At 41.9% G+C, this 19871-nt stretch overlaps 1 protein-coding gene across 1 annotated transcript in view; it reads right to left on the minus strand.

Moving 5' to 3' along the window:
• TNFRSF19 (TNF receptor superfamily member 19) overlaps positions 1 to 19871 on the minus strand; it is a 231980-nt gene that overhangs the window by 176605 nt on the left and 35504 nt on the right. Inside the window, exons 2-5 of the mRNA XM_060234797.1 lie at positions 18073 to 18171; positions 16419 to 16529; positions 3437 to 3615; positions 1585 to 1670 (exon numbers count right to left, since the gene is read on the minus strand). Coding sequence (XP_060090780.1) covers positions 1585 to 1670; positions 3437 to 3615; positions 16419 to 16529; positions 18073 to 18138 — 442 coding nt within the window. The 5' untranslated portion in view covers positions 18139 to 18171. The remainder of the gene's footprint in view (positions 1 to 1584; positions 1671 to 3436; positions 3616 to 16418; positions 16530 to 18072; positions 18172 to 19871) is intronic.

Consider the following 19871-nt stretch of genomic DNA (forward strand, 5'->3'; position numbering starts at 1 on the left):
ACCTTTGCTAGAGGTGGAGAGTGTGTATTATAGGAACTGTGAACTGAAACTGAGAGACTCAAGAAGGAAGAAGTTATTGTAAAGCCTGAAACAACTGAGCAATGTGTTAGCCTGTGTAAATATCTCCCATATCCCCAAGTTAAGACTTTGTGTTATAATAAATCTGTGGTTTGAGTTAAAGTTCTTGAGAGCCTATATTTTTGGGAAAAACTACAAAGCTGCTGTGGTCCCCTACGAAGAGAATTCTATTTCCATCAAATAACAAAGTAAAATACCCCGAAGAGACTGAAATAAAGAGATCCAGTGAGGCCGTGAGGTTGGCGCTGCTATAATTGGTTGCCAGCGTCGGGATTTCGAAGGAAAACCCCAAAATAAGTGTCACTAAGACACACAGAAAGTAGAGGGACACTGCAGTAAAGGAATTAAGACAGATTTGTGAAAAATTCCTGTCAGAAATGGCTCCTCCTAAGAGAACTACCACAGCCACGGGGGATGGGCAGACACAAGAAGCAGATTCCTGTCACTCAACCACTTTCCCTCCCTGAGAGCTCCGAGCACTTTGCCCCCACCCTCAGGTCACCTGACGCAGGCCCTGTGCGTCTTCAGTTTCTGGTTAACACCTAGCTTTCCGTCACATGTCCCTCCCCCTTCTGAGACATTGCACAAGGCGAAAGGTCTCAGCCTTTTGCTGAGCAATGGGACATGGGCACACTTACTTGGGTTACACTATGTTATAACTTCACACTTTTGTTATAACACCAACTTCAAAATTATATACATTCTTCATCAGTTATACAGACTATAACATTATTATACAAACAGACTTCTGACAGGCACCAACTCTGTCAGACACCAACTGACTGAACGACTGCCTCAGCAGATTCCTGTCACTCAACCACTTTCCCTCCCTGAGAGCTCCGAGCACTTTGCCCCCACCCTCAGGTCACCTGACGCAGGCCCTGTGCGTCTTCAGTTTCTGGTTAACCCCTAGCTTTCCGTCACAGAGGTCCATGTCAGCAGAATGGCATGGACTGGGCTCACGGACCACAAACTGGGTCACACTCCATGGGAAAATTAGGCCCGTGTTCAGGTCCATGCCTATCCCTAATAAGCACCTGTTTTGCTTTCCCACTGTAATCAGTATGAAACATCGAGCCCTAATTCTTTATCAATATAAATCATCTTACCAACTATTAATAGATGAAGTTCCTTTTTGTCTGTTAAAGATTTATTAATTTTTTTCGTAAAAGAATATATTTCCACACTGACAGCTAATATGCTATAGGGTTGTACCATATGACTAAACTTAGCAGGCCTGGGCTCAGTCCCCACTAAAGCATGAAACACCATGACCTTGAGTTAGTCATTTCTTTTAGCTGGAAAGAATTACTGTGGAGAAGGAGGGCATAATTTTGCATGTCATCCTGAGCTTCTTGGAGTATAGTGGGATAAAAATGATAGATAAATTTAAGCCAATTTTATTTCAGTGAGGTAACATTTTTTTTCATGGGGTGGGAGTTTGCTAAGTGTAAACATAAATGCCTCAGATTGGTGTCATACTATTTGAATACCAGAAGCACTTACAGTGAGGTTCATAAGGAGGAGGTGGGTCTCCACAAGGGACACATTCCATATCTTGAAAGCCTCCAAGTTTTGTCTTTCTGTAGAATCTGGAAGACAAAGGAACAGGATGCTTATTCCTTGGTTTATCAGTCCACACATTCTTAACACAGTCCATACATGGCCATAATTTCCTAGATTCCCCTCGTTTTTATAAAGTTTCCTGTATTGAAAACAAATATTATTATTATTATTATTATTATTATTATTATTATTATTATTATTAATTTATAGTCTGTCCATTCCCCCATTTGGGGGCTCATAGCTTTGGACTGTAGGGTAACTTTCCATTGACCTGAATGCTGATGTAATAGCACTGTGGTCACTGTTCCCAAACAGTGCAACAATCTCTACATTTCTTACTAGGTCTTGAGACACACTCAGAACCAAGAGCACAGTAGGAATGGGCATGAAACAAAAAATGAACCATGATTCAAAAACAAACTGGGCCAGTTCTTGGTTCATTTTGAACCAGTTTGCTTGGCTGCACCATGCCCAAACAAGAAAACAGTTTTTTTTCCCTTGGTGGTTCATTTGGTTAGGTTTTATGGCTCACTTTTCCAGGCAGCCTGGTGCCAATTCAATCATTCCTAGGCAATGCCGGTGATAGATTTCTGGGAACTGTAGAAACACCCATAGCAGTTGTCCATAGCTTGATTGGCAGCTCTGGGAGCCAATCAAAGAGCTCCCATTCTGCTCTGTGGGAGCATACACACTGACTCGGCTGCTTTCTCTTTGTTGCACAAAGAGAGAAGAGTTAGTTGTGGTGAGAGCTGAGCTGAGCTTTCCTGGGGGCACCTGCTTTTGGGGGACTATAACTCAGACATTCCAAATCCAATCTTCACCAAACATGGAGGGATAGTGGAGGAGAGCCTGCTGAAGACTCCCAGTGAGTTTGGCATCTCTAACTTATGAGGGGGCTTGTTCTACACCTCCCAAACCAAATAAACCACAAACTGTTTCAGGCAATCAAACAAACCATGAACCAACATGAATCATCATTTTTCTGGTTCGTGTCCATCTTTAGTATACAGTCATTTATTTTGTCTAGAAATCTTATTTCTACAGCAGGACTTGAGCATGTTTACCCAGTCAATATGAGGGTAGCTGAAGTCTCTCAGTATAATAACATTATCTGCTTTAATCACCTCTTTGATTTCCTTCTCCATCTCAAGATCAGCCTTAAGGGTTTGATCAGGTACACCTCCACCGTTAAGTAACCTTTAGGGCCCAGTATTTTCACCCATAGTTCTTCTGTTGGGGAATTAATTCCCCAGGTGTTTTCTAACTTACTGGATTCTGTGCCATATTCTATGTACAATGCAACACCTCCACTAACCCATCACTCCCTATCCTGCCTATAGCATATGAACGCATGCAGCTGCCTTTCACAGGATCAGATTACAAGTCTACCAAAATCAACACAATCTGCTCTGACTGGCAGAAACTCTCCAGGGTTTTTTCACATCACCTTTTACCCAATCCTTTTAGCTGGAGATGCCACAGATTGAATCTGGGATTTCCTGCATGCAAAGCAATTGCTCTCCCGCTTGAGCCACACCAAACCCCTTTGTTGTGAGCCAACTGAATGATACTAACCTGGGCTTTCAGGTCAGAGCAAATAATAATGTCTAGTGTTTTTGACATTAACGTAAAATCAGTGCATAAGATTTGTATATATATAAACAAACAAACCAGAAACAAAAAGTGATTTTTATATAGTTGTAGTTCAAACCAAGATATTTGGGAACCTAAACCCAAAGACTGTTATACTAATATTGCAGATAAATTATTTGCAATTTATTTGAAAACTTACCCTGGTAAGCAATCTCCACAAACAGCATTGCTGGTAGCAGAACAATTAGCTTTCTGAAATCGATTTACTAGAGCACAGTCCAAACATGTTTTGCACTTCTGATAGCCCCAGTCCTCCTTGAATCTGTTCGGCCTGCATGTCATGCATTGGGCATCCTCCCCATATCCAAAACCACATTCCTGTAAGAATTAGCAAGCAAGAACAAGTGATTCAGAGACTTGGAACTGTGAGTAAGGGGAGACTACAGGGATGAAATGAAGACCAAGAGTAATTATTTCTGAGAATAAGTCTTTCTAGTGACAATAGCAATCCTTTCAGCAGGTTCAAATGTGTCTTCTGCAGCTAATAATCTCCCTTACTTCTAAAAGCAAAACTTAGTCATCCACTTTATTTGAGAAAGTGAGCATTTGAATGATAAAGGACTATCAAGACTCCCACTGCTACATTATTATGAATTTATGGTGGAACTGAGCTATCCAGTTTTTAATTAAGTCAGGTAAGTAAGAGTTTAATAACTGGGACAAAAGAAGCTTTCAAAACAGGAAAATAAAAGACTGATATAAAGGTTTATATTTTAAAATGGAAAAGTAAATAATTAACAGCAACTGCTGAGAAATACTTCTTATTCCACTCAGTGTTTATGCACTTAATTTCCTTAAATATATGAATAAGTTTGACTTAATGCCTTCTGTTAACCCTTTTTTTTTTTTTTGCAACCTGCCCTGCTTCTAAATCCAGAGCATTAGGCTGTTTTCTAGAAATACTAAACAACTTTTTGTAGTAGTTCACAATTCTAACGAGCTGATATCATGTGTATAATGCATACTGTAGCACTATATTTGTTTGAAACTGTGATCTCATTTTATAAGTACATCCAGTCATCACTTTTTCAAGATTAAAGACCATGAGTTGTTCTCTGGGCATCCTTCAATCTAAATGAACTTGGCAAAGTTATTATTTAGCTTCCTTGTTAGATAGTTCTGCCTTCTGCTGCCAAAACAGATCACTCCAGCCTTTCTTACAATGGCTATAGCCAAAAGTGTTGGGTTCTATTCTGCACTTGCCCTCTCAACAAAAAGTCAACCCTTTTCCGTTAGGCAGCAGCTGAAGATACCCTCATTTGCCTTTCAATGTGTTTTGGAAGACATTGGCAGAATATTATAGGTGTTTTGCTGATCAGCTGGAGTTAATCAGCTATGTTGGTCGAAAGGAAATATGACTGCTGAATCCCTCCCCCCCAATTTCCTGTATTAGCTTCTATGACTATAGGCATTAAGCTCAACCAGAAAGAATCAATTATCAAACATACACAGATATACAGCATTAGTCACAAAATCACAAAGTTCAAAATTTACAGTCAAAATATTCAAATCTAAAAGGTAAATAAAATATTAGAAGTTTCTAATAAAACCTATGGTTGTTAAGTAAATCTAAAACCGTCATATTAACCGAACATATACCAGATTCTGCTTAATTTAAATTCTCATTCGGATTTTTTAGTTATATTAGTGTAAAAAAACATGGTTGCACTTATCTGTAATGGATGTTCATCAACCTTCTATGCAGGGATGGGCACAAACCTCACTACGAACCTAATTTCGTGATTAACATAGCTCAGTTTATGAGCCAAGGGTCATGCTATCACACTTGACACAAACCTCCATGTTTTTCATGGAGGTTCATGTGGTTTGTGTTGGTGGTTCATGTGTGAGTAAAGTCAAGAGGAAAGCTTCACCCACTTCTCCCTCCATTTTCCTGGTTTGTGCCTATCGTTAATGGGGACTGTTTCAGAGCAGGCCTACTGTGGAGTTTTCTACAAGCTTCTAAAATTTGCAGCTGGGTGCTCCCCCTTCCCTTGGCTCTGTTCCTGCTAAATGATCATGTGATGAGGGATGGAGGGAGCAACCTTCCTTCTGTCCTCTTTCTGCTGCCGTGGAGATTATGAAGGTGGCCCACAGTGGGAAAGGAGGGAGGAATATGTGCCTGCATGGAAGACACGCAATGAACATCAGTTACAGGTAAGTGCAACAATTTTTCATCTTTGTGTTTTCTGTGCAGTCCTACATGGAAGATTAGCAAGCTTTTCCAACAGCTGCTTCTCTCCTGGAATCTACATCAATAGAGTTTGATAAACATAGATGGAGAGGAACAAGTTCAGCTCTGCAAATCACTCTGTAATGTCAAAGCTGCATTGAAAGGATACTGAAGAAGCTTGAGCCCTTGTTGAATGCGCTTTTTAGAAGAAATGGGCATTCCAAACCTGCTCTAGTTTAACATCTGAATTGCAGTTGTCACCCATCTATACAGGCTTTGTGACAAAATTGTTTTCCCTTTGTATGGGTCTTTAAAGCAAACAAAGGGTGAGGTCAGACGTTCATAAAATCCCGCTACGAGCATGAGTGGAGTCCGGAAGCATGTCGGATTTTAAGCGGTTGTCCAAACGTCAGCATCTGTGAATGGTGGTTAGCTCGCTCGAGTCCCGCGTTGAAACAACTGGGGTGCGGACGAATTTGATACTGTTTTAAATCAGGAACAAAATCCTTCTGACGGTTCCTGAGCGGAGTTTCTCTGTTTGAACGCTCCATCGTTGGCAACTCGTCGGAAGCGCACCACCGCTTCCCTCCCAAAGCCCCTGCAAGTGATATCACTGCGCTAGTGAATGAGCGAGCAAATGTTGGCTCGATAAATCTTTTACCCGCCCTTATGTCCGGAAACAAAAATCACTTTTGAAAGTACATGTGAACTAGATGTGAACTGATTTGAATTCCTGGGTTCTTTTCTGCACGCGTAGTGCTCGTGCTGGAAAAGTAGTGCCAACGGACTAGCAAAACTTTAGTGATCTGACCCATTTAAAAGCGACGTGCTGCAGATAGCAGGCATCACTGCGCCTGCGCTAATGCAGATTGACGTCTCTTGAAACGAGGTCCGGTAGAGCAATCTGATCGACCAGCGACGGGACCCACATGGGATAGAACGGGAGCCTGGCTGTTGTCTGATCAGAAAATTGGTTGTGCGGATTATAATACAGGCACGTTGCAGATGGATTTAATGGTGAGTGTGACCGCACCCCAAAGAGGTTGTTATCTTTCCTGAATTTTGAGGTATAAGCTAAATAAAATAATAATATTCCCCTAACATCCAATGTGTGCATTCCTTGTTCCTCTGTGGATTGTGGTTCATGGAAAAACACTGGTAAAATTATGTCTTGAGACAAATGAAATTGGGAAACCACTTTGTGTGTGAAGTTGAGAATGGGTCTCAAAGCCACTTTATCCTTGTGAAATCTAGTAAATGGCAGATCAAATCTGAGTGTTCTGACGGCGCCCACTCTGCATGCTGATGTAACTGCAACTAAGAATGCAGTCTTATAAGATGATAAAGAAAGATTACAAGAGGCCATGGATTCAAATGGTTTCTCTATTAATTGAGACAGTACAAGAGACAAACTCCATTGAGGGACTGGGGGTTTAACCAGCAGGTACAAGTTAATTAAACCTTTGAGGAATCTCATAGATAGTGCATTTGAAAACACAGGCAGAGTCCACCCCAGTGTGGAAGGCTGATATAGCTGCTAGGTGAACCTTGATGGGAGGAGATGGATAGACCTGAGTCTATCAAGGAAAGAAGATACTCATAAATTTCTGCTAGGGGGCAGGACTCTAGCCTAATTCTCCTGTCCTTTGCCCATGTTGTAAAGCATTGCTATTTAGCTTTATAAGATTTCCATGTGGCTGGCTTGAATGATGATACTAAAAATTCAGTCACCAGGTATGACCATTGGTCTTAAATGAAATGAACCACTTGTGAAGATCTAATATCTCTATATTGTGATAATGAATCGGTCCCACTGCAAGGTATTGTGTTGGAGGTAGATGCATTTTTATTTCCTGTACAGTCTTTGCCTGGTTTTTCTTGCCATCTGGGAGTGTCCCTATGTACTGAGACATTCATTCCCACTAATAAATCTGATAATGAGCAATAATTGCCTTAAAATTGACTATGCGGAGAGTTAAGACTGCTGATATATAGACTTTGCACCCTAAGATGTCTAATTTATGACCCTCCTTATCAAGGGGGGCTGAGTGCATTCCTGCTCTTTGTTTGGATGGAAGAACCTCCATCACTTGAGAGTTAGCTGGGGGATACTGAAATAGGAATTCACATTCCTCCTCTCTAATCTTATGTAAATTTTCCACTTTTTTAGTGAAGGCGAGTATAGGCTGGTTTAGCCCATTTTTTTTTTTTTGTGATTTCTATGATGTTTTTCAACATTGGTAGAGCTACTGGGCCTGGGTCAGTTGAATATAGCACACTCATAACTGGGTCTACAACCCTTGGTTCTGGAAGTGTATATTCGATCTCTAGTGCCTTAACTATTCTAATATATTGCTCAGAATATAATTTGAGGTCTTCAGTTGGAGAAATAAGTTTCATCAGGTAAAGGAATGGAAGTGCAATCTGAGTCATTCTCTAATTCTTGGTCTGGCTGGGTCTCAGGATCTCCATAGGAATGTACAGTGTTGTGGGATGCTCTGCGGCTGTTGGATGATCATTGTCTTATGAGTGAGCTGGTGAGAAAGGTGAGTGGTTGCCACAGAGGGATAGAAGAAGGTTCCCATTGGTTTCATGGGGGTATAAACCACTGAAGGGAACAAATCCCATTCCAGATGAGAGCTCTATTGTGATGCCTGAGAAGTGTTTATGTCACAAGCTGATGCTGGCTTGCTTGATGAAGAGTTTTGTTTAGGGGTGAATAATTCAATCACATCCTCATCAGAGGATTGGTACTCTTTCAAAGCCACAGAGGGGGAAGAAGTATGAAGAATAATTGGTTTTTATAATCCGCTTTTCACTACCTGAAGGTGTCTCAGAGTGATTTATAATTGCCTTCCCTTCCTCTCCCCACAACAGACAACCTGTAAGGTAGGTGAGGCTGAGAGAGCTCTGAGAGAACTGTGACTGATCCATGGTCACCCAGCTGGCTTCATGTGGAAGAGTGGGAAATCAGCCTGGTTCTCCAAATTACAGTCCACCACTCTTAACCAGTACACCAAGCTGATGAGGCTGGGATCAATGCTGGCTTGGCCCAAATGGCTATGGGTTGAATCCCCTGTAGCATGGGGAGAGACATGGGTCCTGAGCAGTGGTGGGATTCAAATAAATTAACAACAGGTTCTATGTCCTAATGACCATTTTAACTATACCAAAAGATATACTGAAAGGTAGTTTAATAATTCACGCATTAAATACTGCAATAAGAACAGTAAAAGAGGTAAAGACAACTAAGCTGTTGTTAATTTATTTGAATCCCACCACTGGGCAGTATCCAAGGGTGCACCTTTCTGGGGATGATAGTTGTGCTTTTAATTTTTTTAAAAATGTTTAACTTTAACAACAAGACAGTTATGCTTCTTGACAGTCTATGAAGACAACCAAGCTACCCCAGCGTGATTTTTTTTCTATTTCTCACTGAGGAAAGTTGAGCACTGGAGTATAGGAAGCTGCCTGGTATTAAGACACTGAGCTCATCTGTCTAGCTCATTATGTGCATGTACAAATTGATATAAATCAAATAAAGTTGTGAGCAAAAATTCTACGTTGAGTTACTGGCATTAAAACTGTGAGCTACTGCACAAATTAGTTTGCTGTGGGGCCATCCTTCCTGAGCTAAGACAAAAATGTGTGAGCTGGAGGCTAAAAATTTGTGAGCTAACTCAGCTTAGAGGGAACACTGGTCCCAGCCCTTTGCTGCTTGATAGCAGGATTTTCAGTTCCAGAAGGGATGCTGTGAACACTGCACTTCTATGGAGAGTCACTCCAGTCTTATTAACTGTTCTGTTTCGTGTCAGGCTGCAATCACACACACTAAATAATGCACTTTCAATTCACTCTCAATCCACTTTCCAACTGGATGTTTCCAGTTCACACAGTAATATCCCAGCTTCAAAGTGCATTGAAAGTGTGTTATTTAGTGTCCTGTGATCTCAGCCTCAGAGTGGTATTTGATTAAGTTTCTCTATCTCTTCACAATGGAAGCTGCTGTTATTCTTAGGGGCTTCTTTATACAAGATCAAAGCCACCTGATGCCATCTGTTTCCCAGCACTTCCTAAGGTGAAATGACTGTTCCAATAGGAGCAGGTTAATAACATTAAGATCACAGCCTGAAGTTAACTTTTTCCCTCCCATCTCCCGTTTTGGTAACAACATTCCAGTCTGACGAAGAGCTCTTGAGAGCATAAGTGTGCACAGTTTTGTGCCATACTGGTTGCACATAATAAAATTATATCATATGGCTTTTAAACATGCTTCCCCCCCCCCTGTTGGACCAACACAGCTGATCTGGAACATATGCCTGAGATTGCACTGCTTCATTTCCTACTGTGTGTCCCCAAGCCCAGGACAGGGCTTGGGTCTAGGAAAAGAAGCAATTTTTTTTGGCTCATTATTCTTGAACGGCTATCCTAGAGCCCTAGTGAGAAAGATGGACTAGAAATAACATTTTAAAAATCCCCATTCCTTTTGCTAAAAAAGGGGGGGGGGGGTGGAGGAAGCCTTGAAAGCCACCTTGAAGATCATTAGCTTGAAAAGGTGAAGTAAATAAATGCATTTTTGTGGATAGAGATAGCTGGTAGGTAGAGAAGATAGATAGATGAAAGACAGATAAGAAAGAGTTAGAGAGTATGCCTGCCTGGGCAGATTTTTTTTTTTTAATTTAAAAACTTTTGTCCTCTAGAGATCCTTTTTTTAACAAGAGTGGTAACTCGGAATTATGGAAATGATATACTATGGGAATGCGTGTGTCTGTGCACACACACAAAAACCACAGGAAGGAAAAAGACAAAAATATTAACGTTGCTAACACCTCCCTCGACCAGCCCTCGCTGTCGCTGAACCAAAAACCGAGGCAGAGAAGCCCGCCAATTTCTTTCTCCCTCTCCCCTCATGCCAAACTGAGTGGCCATGGCCTATGCACAGATTCCAGAGGCAGGGAGCGTGTAGGTAGCGTGAGGCAGAGGCGGGATCGAGGGCTGCTTCCCCCCTCCCTTCCCTTTGGTTGCCTCTCAAACCAGGCGGCGCTTGCCGTTGGTGGGAGGGGAAGCGCTCTCTCTCTCACGCACACACACAAACTCTCCCTTCTGTGTTTCTCAGGCGGGCAGGCGGACGCGCGCCGTTGGGCCAAGTGCGCGCGCAGGTGCATTCCCATTCCCTGCTCCTCTCTCTCTTCACTCCCTCCCTTTCTCTTCCCCTCTCCTGGCGAGGATTGGTTGCCCGGGTCTCTTTTGTCTTATCCGAGGCGAGCCACGCAGCGCGCCCGCCTGCCTCGTTTTTCCCTTCTTTCCCCCCTCTTTTTCCTCTCACAGAACCTCGCACGGGTCCATCCAGAGGGGGGCGGGGAAGGGACCCAGGAAGGCTGCGGTTTGCCGCCCAGCCTGGGGGAGGCCGACAGCCAACGAGCAAAGAGGCCGGCCGGGTGAGAGAACACCCTGAGAGGATGAGGAGTGAGGCCTTCTTGGCCCGGCCGGACTGAAGTAATAAAAATTAACAGCCGGCGCCCGGCCAACAACCGGTTCTATAGAACCGGTGCGAACCGGCTGAATCCCACCACTGGTCCTGAGGCAGGATTGTATCACACCTTCATTATAGAGTCAGATAGCTGAGGTGTTGAAGCATGGAACTTTAACCCTAGGACTTTTGCTGTTTGGACTAGCTGCTCAGAATACATCTTGAGGTCCTCTGTGAGTGATGGAGCTGATGGTTCACCGACTGTGTCATCAGGAGGTGGCACTCTTGGAACCTACTTCCAACATAAGGAATCCACTTCCAACTGCTCTTGGAACCCACTTCCAACATATGGTAGATTCCATCTTCAGAATTTGACCGATGATGGGAGGTCACTTCCCCAACTTGGCTTTGAGTCCTGTGGTCTCCTTTGGATGTGGTGGATTTTGGAAGTTGCTAGTGGTATGGGCCTGTGAGGGTGCCCAGGGCCCCCACTGAAATGGCATCATAAATGGGAATGGGACCCATGGATTCTGCTGAGATGGCCACTGGATCACCAGTTGCTGATCAAGCTGCCCTCTTTTTTGGGATACCAATGGTGCTGATGACGGCACTTTGAAGATTTCGTTTTCCAACAGCTTTGGAGATTGAACAGCCCATCTCAACAGTGAAGGTGTATTCAGATGCAAAGACAAGTCAATTTCAGCTCTCAATGGTGAGCTCTGGTGTTGACTGAACCTCAACCTAAAAATTGCTGAGGGAACTGCAAATGTCAGTCCTAAGGACAGAGTGAATGACTTCAATGTGACAACGATCAAACTGGACTGTGGTGGAAATGTTTCATATTTTCCAGTTGCAGGAATGGTCCTTACTTCAAAAGTTGTGGAAGTGAAACATTTGTTACCTATACCTTGTTTTCTTCAGTGTTATGTTAATACCATGAATACAAAGTAACTTGTTTTGTTTAACCCTAAGGGCTGCAGGTCTAAGAGAAAACACACACAATTTAATAACTTATATCCGTATATTATAGGATATGAATAAATGATGGCAGTTTATGATTAGAATGGTGTTTGAGCCCCTACTCTAATAACTCTGAGTGAGTGAGGGCTTGTTATTAAAGAAGTCTGGGGAGTCTCTGGGAGTTAAAGAGAGGACATGGCCATGGCTCTCTGTATATTTCAAAGAGACAGGATGGTGAATGTAACCCATCACCTAAAAAAGAGTGGTTGTGTAGAGTGGTAGACACTCTGTGATTGCCCCCTGGCACTTGCACCTGTTCTGCTTTAGATGCTGAAATAAAGAACACAGTTAGCTACAGTTTGAACTGTAGTCATACAGAGTAGTTTCTTGACTACTTACAAAGACACCATTTTTCCTTTTTTATAACCATCATAACCAACCATAACCATCATTTTTCCTTTTTTATAACCATAACCATATCCTCAGTTGTTTGATTCCCCACCCCCCATAGCAAACAAAAGAGCAGGGTCACCTAACTGGCAGTCATAATCATTCCTAAGAAATAACGAACAGTGCAGTTTGTAATCAAGAGAATAATACCATACAGAACTGTTGTACTGAAGGTGGGTTTTACAATTATCTGATTATTTTAAACCTTTTGATAGGTTTGCTGGTTTTAAATACAAACACCTCTTCCCACCTTATATCAGCAACTGTTTTCTTGCACAGCTAACCAGAAGTGCTTTACAGAGTACAATTTTCCTGCCAAGAGGTAATCTCTGAGTGGCCTTTTCCAACACAGAGTTGCTGTTGATTGATATATGTATTACATTAAAAAGTCACACTACATATCTCCAATAACTAAAAATACATTTCAGATAGGAAAATTGTAATGTGTGAAGGAAGTATTGCAACGTGAGGCTCCCTGATTGCCGAAATCTGCACTGAAGACCCTACTCCATGGGTCTCAGGGGTGAGGGAGTCCGTTACTACGGACAGGGCTTTTTCCATTGTGGTGCCTCAGCTATGGACTGTCTTCCTCTTATCCCGCTAGCTGGAATTCAATCGGATGTCTTTTCGGTGCCTACTGGATATTTTTATCTGTTTTGATTTTTTTCAGATGGTTCGATTTATTTTATTTTATTGCCGTCTGGAGTGGCTCTCACAATCTCCATTGATCTTTTACCTGCTATGTACATAATGCACTCAGTTGCTTTTGCTACTACTGTTTAATACATTATGCCCATAGTGATAGTGGAGTCACCTAGTAAATTTCATTTATTAGCTATAAACTTTTTCGTATTTTGCTGAAAACTTTTTGTGGGAATCAACAACATTCACATTCAATCACAGTGCGCTATACATTTCTCACCATGCCCCCTAAGGAGAAACATGTACATTGCGAAGGCTATTTCAGATACACTGTTCCACTGGACTCTTATCCATGTTGTTCTGGAAGTGCATGGAGAATCCCAGAAATACAAAATGACTGTGGAGATCATTTCTCACACCTCTTCCCAGGTCAAAGCTTAGGAGGAGGTCTGAAGCTTTTTTTTATAGTGCACTACACATGGAGCTGATAAGTGCACGAGGGTATTGTCTGAGTTCTTATGCAGCATTTCAGACCATTCTGACTGTCTTCAAAACTCAGTGTGATTTCACATACAAGACCCTGCCTCTCTCCCTTTGAGAGTGGACAGGTGCTGGCAACCCACAAATGCTGATGGTTACCTAGGCAAGCTAAAATTTGTGATCCCATACCATTCATGCAGGAAAGTATGCAAAAACTCTAATAACTCATTAAAGAGTTCACCTAAAAGCCAGCAAATTCTCACATCTGTAAAAGACTTAATAATAATCTACATACTAATAGCACAGTTGGCCAGATCTCTGGATACTTAAATTCAGAGACTGGAGCTGTGAATGGGCAAGACAGATCTTTCTACAACCCTGAACAATATCCCAGGTTTGCAGAAAAATTGGAAATCTAGAAAAAATACATGGAGGGGTTTTTAAAAACTCCCAAATGATAAAAGGAGCTGCAGCTGTAGAAAAACAGATTTCCTCAGTGGCTGTGTTCCTAGGCAACAATAGCATCCCAAGGGTTGGTTCTGTCAGTAAAAGGCAGGGTGAGGAAACAGGGCCCTTTTCAGATCTGGTTTGGCCTTTGAGGGAAGACTCATTGGGGCCAAGCCTGGCTAGGGTTGCAAGCTCCAGGGAGGAAAATTCCTGGAGATTTTATGGAGTTTGAGGAAAGGGGTGGTTTGGAGAGGGGAGAGGCCTCAGCCAGACATAATGCCATAGAGTCCATCCTTTAAAGCAGCCGTTTTATCCTGAGAGACAGATATCTGTCTTCCAGAGTTGAGTTGTTATTCAACGCCCCACTTGGAGGCAGGCAGCCCTAGGCCTGGCAACAACCTCTGGGCAATTTGATCCCATCCAACTTGCATGACTTGATCTAGCTACCTGCTGCTGTTCAACAGCAGCTGCCCTGTGAAAGCCAGAGTAGTGTAGTGGATAGAGTATGGTCTGAGAGACCCAGGTTCAAATTCCCATCTTGCTGTAGAAGCTCACTGGAAGATTTTTGGGCCAGACATGTACTTGATTGTGGGGTATAAATGAAATAAATAATAAATAAATATAACTGATGAAAGGAGACAGACAAAAGGTAGGTTGGTGAATGGCTGAGAAGAAGGGAATGAGGCACAGAAAGGGGAGACGGTATGGTGATTGCTGTGAGCAAGGAAAGAGGAAATGTGGGAAGGAGAACACGAGGGAAAGTGAGGTGCCACAGTGCAACCAGTTTTCCTGGGCAGAGGCTGCTGAGGGGGTGGAAAAGCTTAAGACAGAGAGAAAGTTAAAGGGAGACTGGCTGTTGGGTGGGAAGGAGACAGGGTTGCCAACTCCACATTGAGAAATTCCTAGAGATTTGGGGGCTAGATTTGGGGGGGTTGAGGAGGGGAGAGACCACAAAAGGGTATAAGAGTCCACACTCTAAAGCAGTTATTTCCTCAAGGGGAACTAGTGTTGCCAACCTCTAGGTGGGGGCTGGAGATCACCCAGAATAACAACTGCTCTCCAAATAAGACAACAGAGATCAGTTCCGCTGGAGAAAATGGCTGCTTTGGAGGATGGACTCTGTGGCATTATATCTTGCTGAGATCACTGCTCTCCCCAAACCTTGACCTACCAAGGCTCAGCTCAAAAGTCTCCAGAAATTTCTCAACATGGAGCTGGCCACCCTAGGGAGGGACTGCTTTCCGTAGTTGGGAGATCTGTTGTGATTCCAGGAGATCTCCAGACCCCATCTGCAAGATGGCAACTTTAGAAGGAGAGGAGGAAGCAGGGAAGAGGCTAGGGGGGCTTTCAGGGAAGGGAAAGAGGAAATAGTGGGGGGAAGGGGAAATGAGATGCCTCCCACAAGTCCTTGCAAGTTTCCACTTGTTTATTTTATATTTCCTACTTTCTCAGAACAACAAAGAAACATGGAGCAATATAGGAATACTGTTTATACCAAAGTTAACAGAGTGACATATAAATAGCTATAATTTCAAGTTTGCAACCTCATCTTTTAAACACGTTTTGTTTTAGTTTTCTTTCTAACAATTCTAAGCTAGTTTCTGAATTCCTTGGGATAAAGAGTTGTGTTTATTTATAGTCAGACTGTAACTAACTACATATGCACATCTGCTAAACTTTAAAAAAGGCTGGGATCCACAGAACTACAGATCCATGAGTATTCTTGTACTTATTGAACAGTAAGCCCATCCCCCCTCAAACCTGCTTACAGCAAACTGCTTTTTAATCTGAGGTGACTAAAAATAAAAATCCTATTGTACATGCCTAAAACAGCTTTGGATCACAGCCTGAGTTAGCACACGCTATTTCAATATGATTAACTGTGCACAGAAATGCATACTTTTATTATACATCCACACCTATATATTCATCCAATCATCAAATAACATAATATACATGAAAACTATAGCATGTAAATGCCTATCATTCTTTCATGTGTCAGAAACCATACAGAAGATTTATTAAAAGCAGTTGTAACTGTCTGCTCCTAAATCCTCTGAAAAACTGTGTATCTTAAACAAAAGTGGTGGTATGGTGATGAAAGGTTGTATAGTTGTTTAAGAAACAAATCCTTCCAGAAACTTTAAAGCTTATGGATTTTTGAGCAAATCTTTTCAAACCACTCAGAAACCGCAGAGCTTCAGTTTTGCTATTTTTTTCCAGAACTGAATACAGAAAAGAATATAAAAACCACACGTTTTAACTTTTCTGAAAAATGAAAGGAACAGTCTTAGATCTTACTTCTAAACAGGAAATCTACAACAGACTTCTCTCCTAACCTTATTCACCCAGTGAATAAAATCAGAAATCTGATTAACATTTGTTAGTGCTTTGCACTAAATAAAGTAGCTCAATAACATATATATTGAGAAGTATTCATTTACAATTGTTGCAAAAATATAAAATCGAGAATATTTTACAGAATAATCATATACATGCCTTTGACAGTTCCATTCCAGGTCCACACTGTTTGCACAGCACACAGTTTCCATCATGATCTCTGAACTCTTGCTCTCTACAATCTCCTGTTTCACAAATTATAGTATTTGACTAAAAATAAAACATAAATGTAATTAAAGTTATGCTTCAGTTAACCTGTTTAATTTGATACGCCTAATATTTTTTTAAAAAATAGCTGATCCATCATCCGAGCTTAGATGACACTTAGCATAAGTAGACAGATGTTTTATTTCAGATACTTTAAATTTACTTAGAAGAAAGGTCCAACAGGTAATATGCCTTTGAAACATCACAGAATATGATTAACAGCCTGATGTTAAACACTTGGCCAAAAAACCCTACAGAGCTCAATAAAGCATGCTTCCAAGTATGTATTTTGAACTGCAGCTGACAGGCACAATTCAAAGACTCCCAGGCACATTAACCCCCACTTAAATGAATGGGATGAATATTAACTATGTGTTTAAGTCCTCCTAGTGTCACAGAAGTTTAAGAACATGTGACTTCCAAGATTTTTTTTAAAAAGGATGGCTAAGTTTCATATGATTCTAGGCCAAATTTCATATGTTAAGGGCAGCTAGCTAGTGGTTTGAGGGTCTAAAATCTTGAACCAAACACCATATTTGTATATCAAAATATGAGCCTGTATTTCCTGGTCACAGGAGGAAATGAAGTTGTTTAGAGCTAATTCACAATATCTTTCTTACAGGCCTACATTTTATAATGATAATGAGTCCAACCAATTATTCTACAACTCCCACAGATTTATTAAGGAATGAGAACTTAGTTAATCAGGCAATTATGATTGTACAATTAGAATTATAGCTAAAAGTTAGGCAAAGGGTACTTCCATTCTAGCAGAGTGGGCTCAAAAACATATACTTCACAGTAAACTCATTCCAAGATGGATGCCTTCAAGTTCCTTAAAGTTAGGGTGCATTCATACTACACTAAATAATGTATTTTGCAACTGGATTTTTACTGGCTGCGGAAACAGGAAGAAAACCTCCCCCAATGCCTCCCCGTCTGTTGGAGAGGCGTGGATTCACTGGGTATTCTTCTTGCTTCTGCAGCTGACAATGAGCTTGAGCCTCTCCAACAGTTGGAGAGGTGTGGCAGCTCATGCAGGCTCTGGAAGGATGGGGAAGGGGGAGCAGGATGGATGGAAAGTGAAGGGGCAGGCCTAATTTGATGGGAGGTGTTGCCCCAAAATGCCCCACTGTGGCTATGGGCCTGGCCAACCCTACTTAGCTTCCAAGAACTGAATAGACTGGACTAGCCTTTGTAACATTCAATTGATTATTGTAATGTGATTGTACATCTGACCTTGAGGAAGGTTTTTTTTTTCCTGCTGTCCCCCTGCAGAATTACTTTCTTCAGGAGGTGTTTGTAGCTGGTCACTAAAGACCTTCCAAATGGGTCTGGAGACAGTCCTTTTATCGAGGACTTTTAAGTTGGATAAGTGAGAAATATCATTAGAGAGGGGAGCAGACTGCTGGTATTACTGAAAATGTTTTTGCTGTGTGATGTTTTGAAGTGGTTTTATTTATTTTACAGAATTTGTTATAAACAGGGCATTTTTAGCAGAAAGGCAGTCTATAAATAAACTAAATAGTGTTGTTCATCTACTTACAAAATACATTAGAAGTATCAGCACTTGCCATTTGGTATACTCCATCCATAAACTGTTTGTGTCCATTACTGAATGATTTTCCTTAACAAAGAACTAAATCTGTAGGGGGAGAAAAATAATAATTCAAAATCCTCATTGAACAATGCAGATTGCAATCACACTATGCAACCAATCAGTATGCAGTCATGAGTCATTAGCAATGTCATATCTTGATTCACTTCAGTATTATATTCCTCCCAGATTAGTCCTGTATAGCAGTAAGACAATCATTGCAAGGCTCCCATAGGGTAAAACTGATACAATGCCAGAAGAGACAGGGCTGAATTATCATAGATTTGAAGCATAGCCTCCAAGCCCCTGAGAATATGCCCTATTTCTCATTAAGCAAGTAATCCTGTGATTGGCCTGTACCACCACAGGTCTCACAGGACAGAATGCTCCTCAGTACAAATAATACTCTCCACTGAGAAAACTAATATCAAGAAGGATTACAGTTTAGTTGCAACTTAGTTTATTATGTAAAAAAGCATTTTCTTGTTTTTGCATGGAGCATTTAATAACGTGAGCTTTCACTCACCCTCTCACTTGATTAGTTGACGCAAAGGTTTACCACTTCCATGAAATAAAGGCCTCTATTTCAGCTATCAAGCAGCATTCAAAGGTTGCTACTGCTCTAGCACAGCATCCTGTAATTCATGCACAGGAACTTGTTCATGAATCCCCCAAAAGGACCAAACTCTATATTTACAGCTAGCCAAGAAGCAGAAAAGTAAATAGTTCGTTTTGAGGCAGAAGTCAAACCAAACATAACTTAAACCTAAAACCAGACAGACCCTGCTCCTCCCCAAATAGCATGACTATGTGAAGCATTATTTGAAAATCCTAGTGGGCTCATGTCTATCAGATGCCTCTCCTGCCTGGACTGCCCCAGCCCCACACGGGAGAAGACTCATCTCATGGCACCCACGACTGTCCTACATGGGAGAAGACTTGCCCCATCTGGGGTGGCCCTACGCAAGATGAGAAGAGTCTAGTCTTGCATGCAGTAGTCCTGCACAAGGGAAGGAGTCTTATGTCACATCTAGCAGCCCCACACAAGGTAAGTCTTGTACTGTGCATGGTGGCCCCATGCAAGGTAAGATGAGACTCATCTTGCATGTGGTAGCCCTGATTGAGTCACCCAGAGTTGCTGCTACTAGCCAGTCCTCCCTTCATAGAATCATAGAGTTGGAAGGGTCCTCCAGGGTCATCTAGTCCAGCCCTCTGCATAATACAGGAACTTCACAAATGCCTTCCCCCCCACCCTTTCTGATGATCTGCCTAATTCACAAAATCAGCATTGTTGTCAGATGGCCATCTAGGCTCTGCTTAAAAACCTCCAAGAAAGGAGAGCCCACTACCTCCCAAGGAAGCCTGTTCCACTGAGGAACCACTCTGTCAGGAAGTTCTTCCTGATGTTTAGCCGAAAACTCCTTTCATTTAATTTCAACCTGTTAGTTCTGGTCTGACCTTCTGGGGAACAGAAAACAATTCTGCACCACCTCTCTATATGACAGCCCTTCAACTACTTGAAGATGGTGATCATATCACCTCTTGATCATCTCCTTTGCAGGCTAAACATACCCAGCTTCTTTAACCTTTCCTCACAGGACTTGGTCTCCAGACCCTTCATGGAAAGGACATGGTGAGGATGGTTGTGTGGCCTTTTTCCCCTGGCTGTTTTGACTTCTCAGTCCACCCCCACTATTGAACATCAACCAGAATTCAGTGCTCTTTTATGGCTGGAATGCAGCAGACAA

Source organism: Heteronotia binoei, chromosome 3, assembly GCF_032191835.1.
Source record: "Heteronotia binoei isolate CCM8104 ecotype False Entrance Well chromosome 3, APGP_CSIRO_Hbin_v1, whole genome shotgun sequence".
Classification (NCBI taxonomy): domain Eukaryota; kingdom Metazoa; phylum Chordata; class Lepidosauria; order Squamata; family Gekkonidae; genus Heteronotia; species Heteronotia binoei.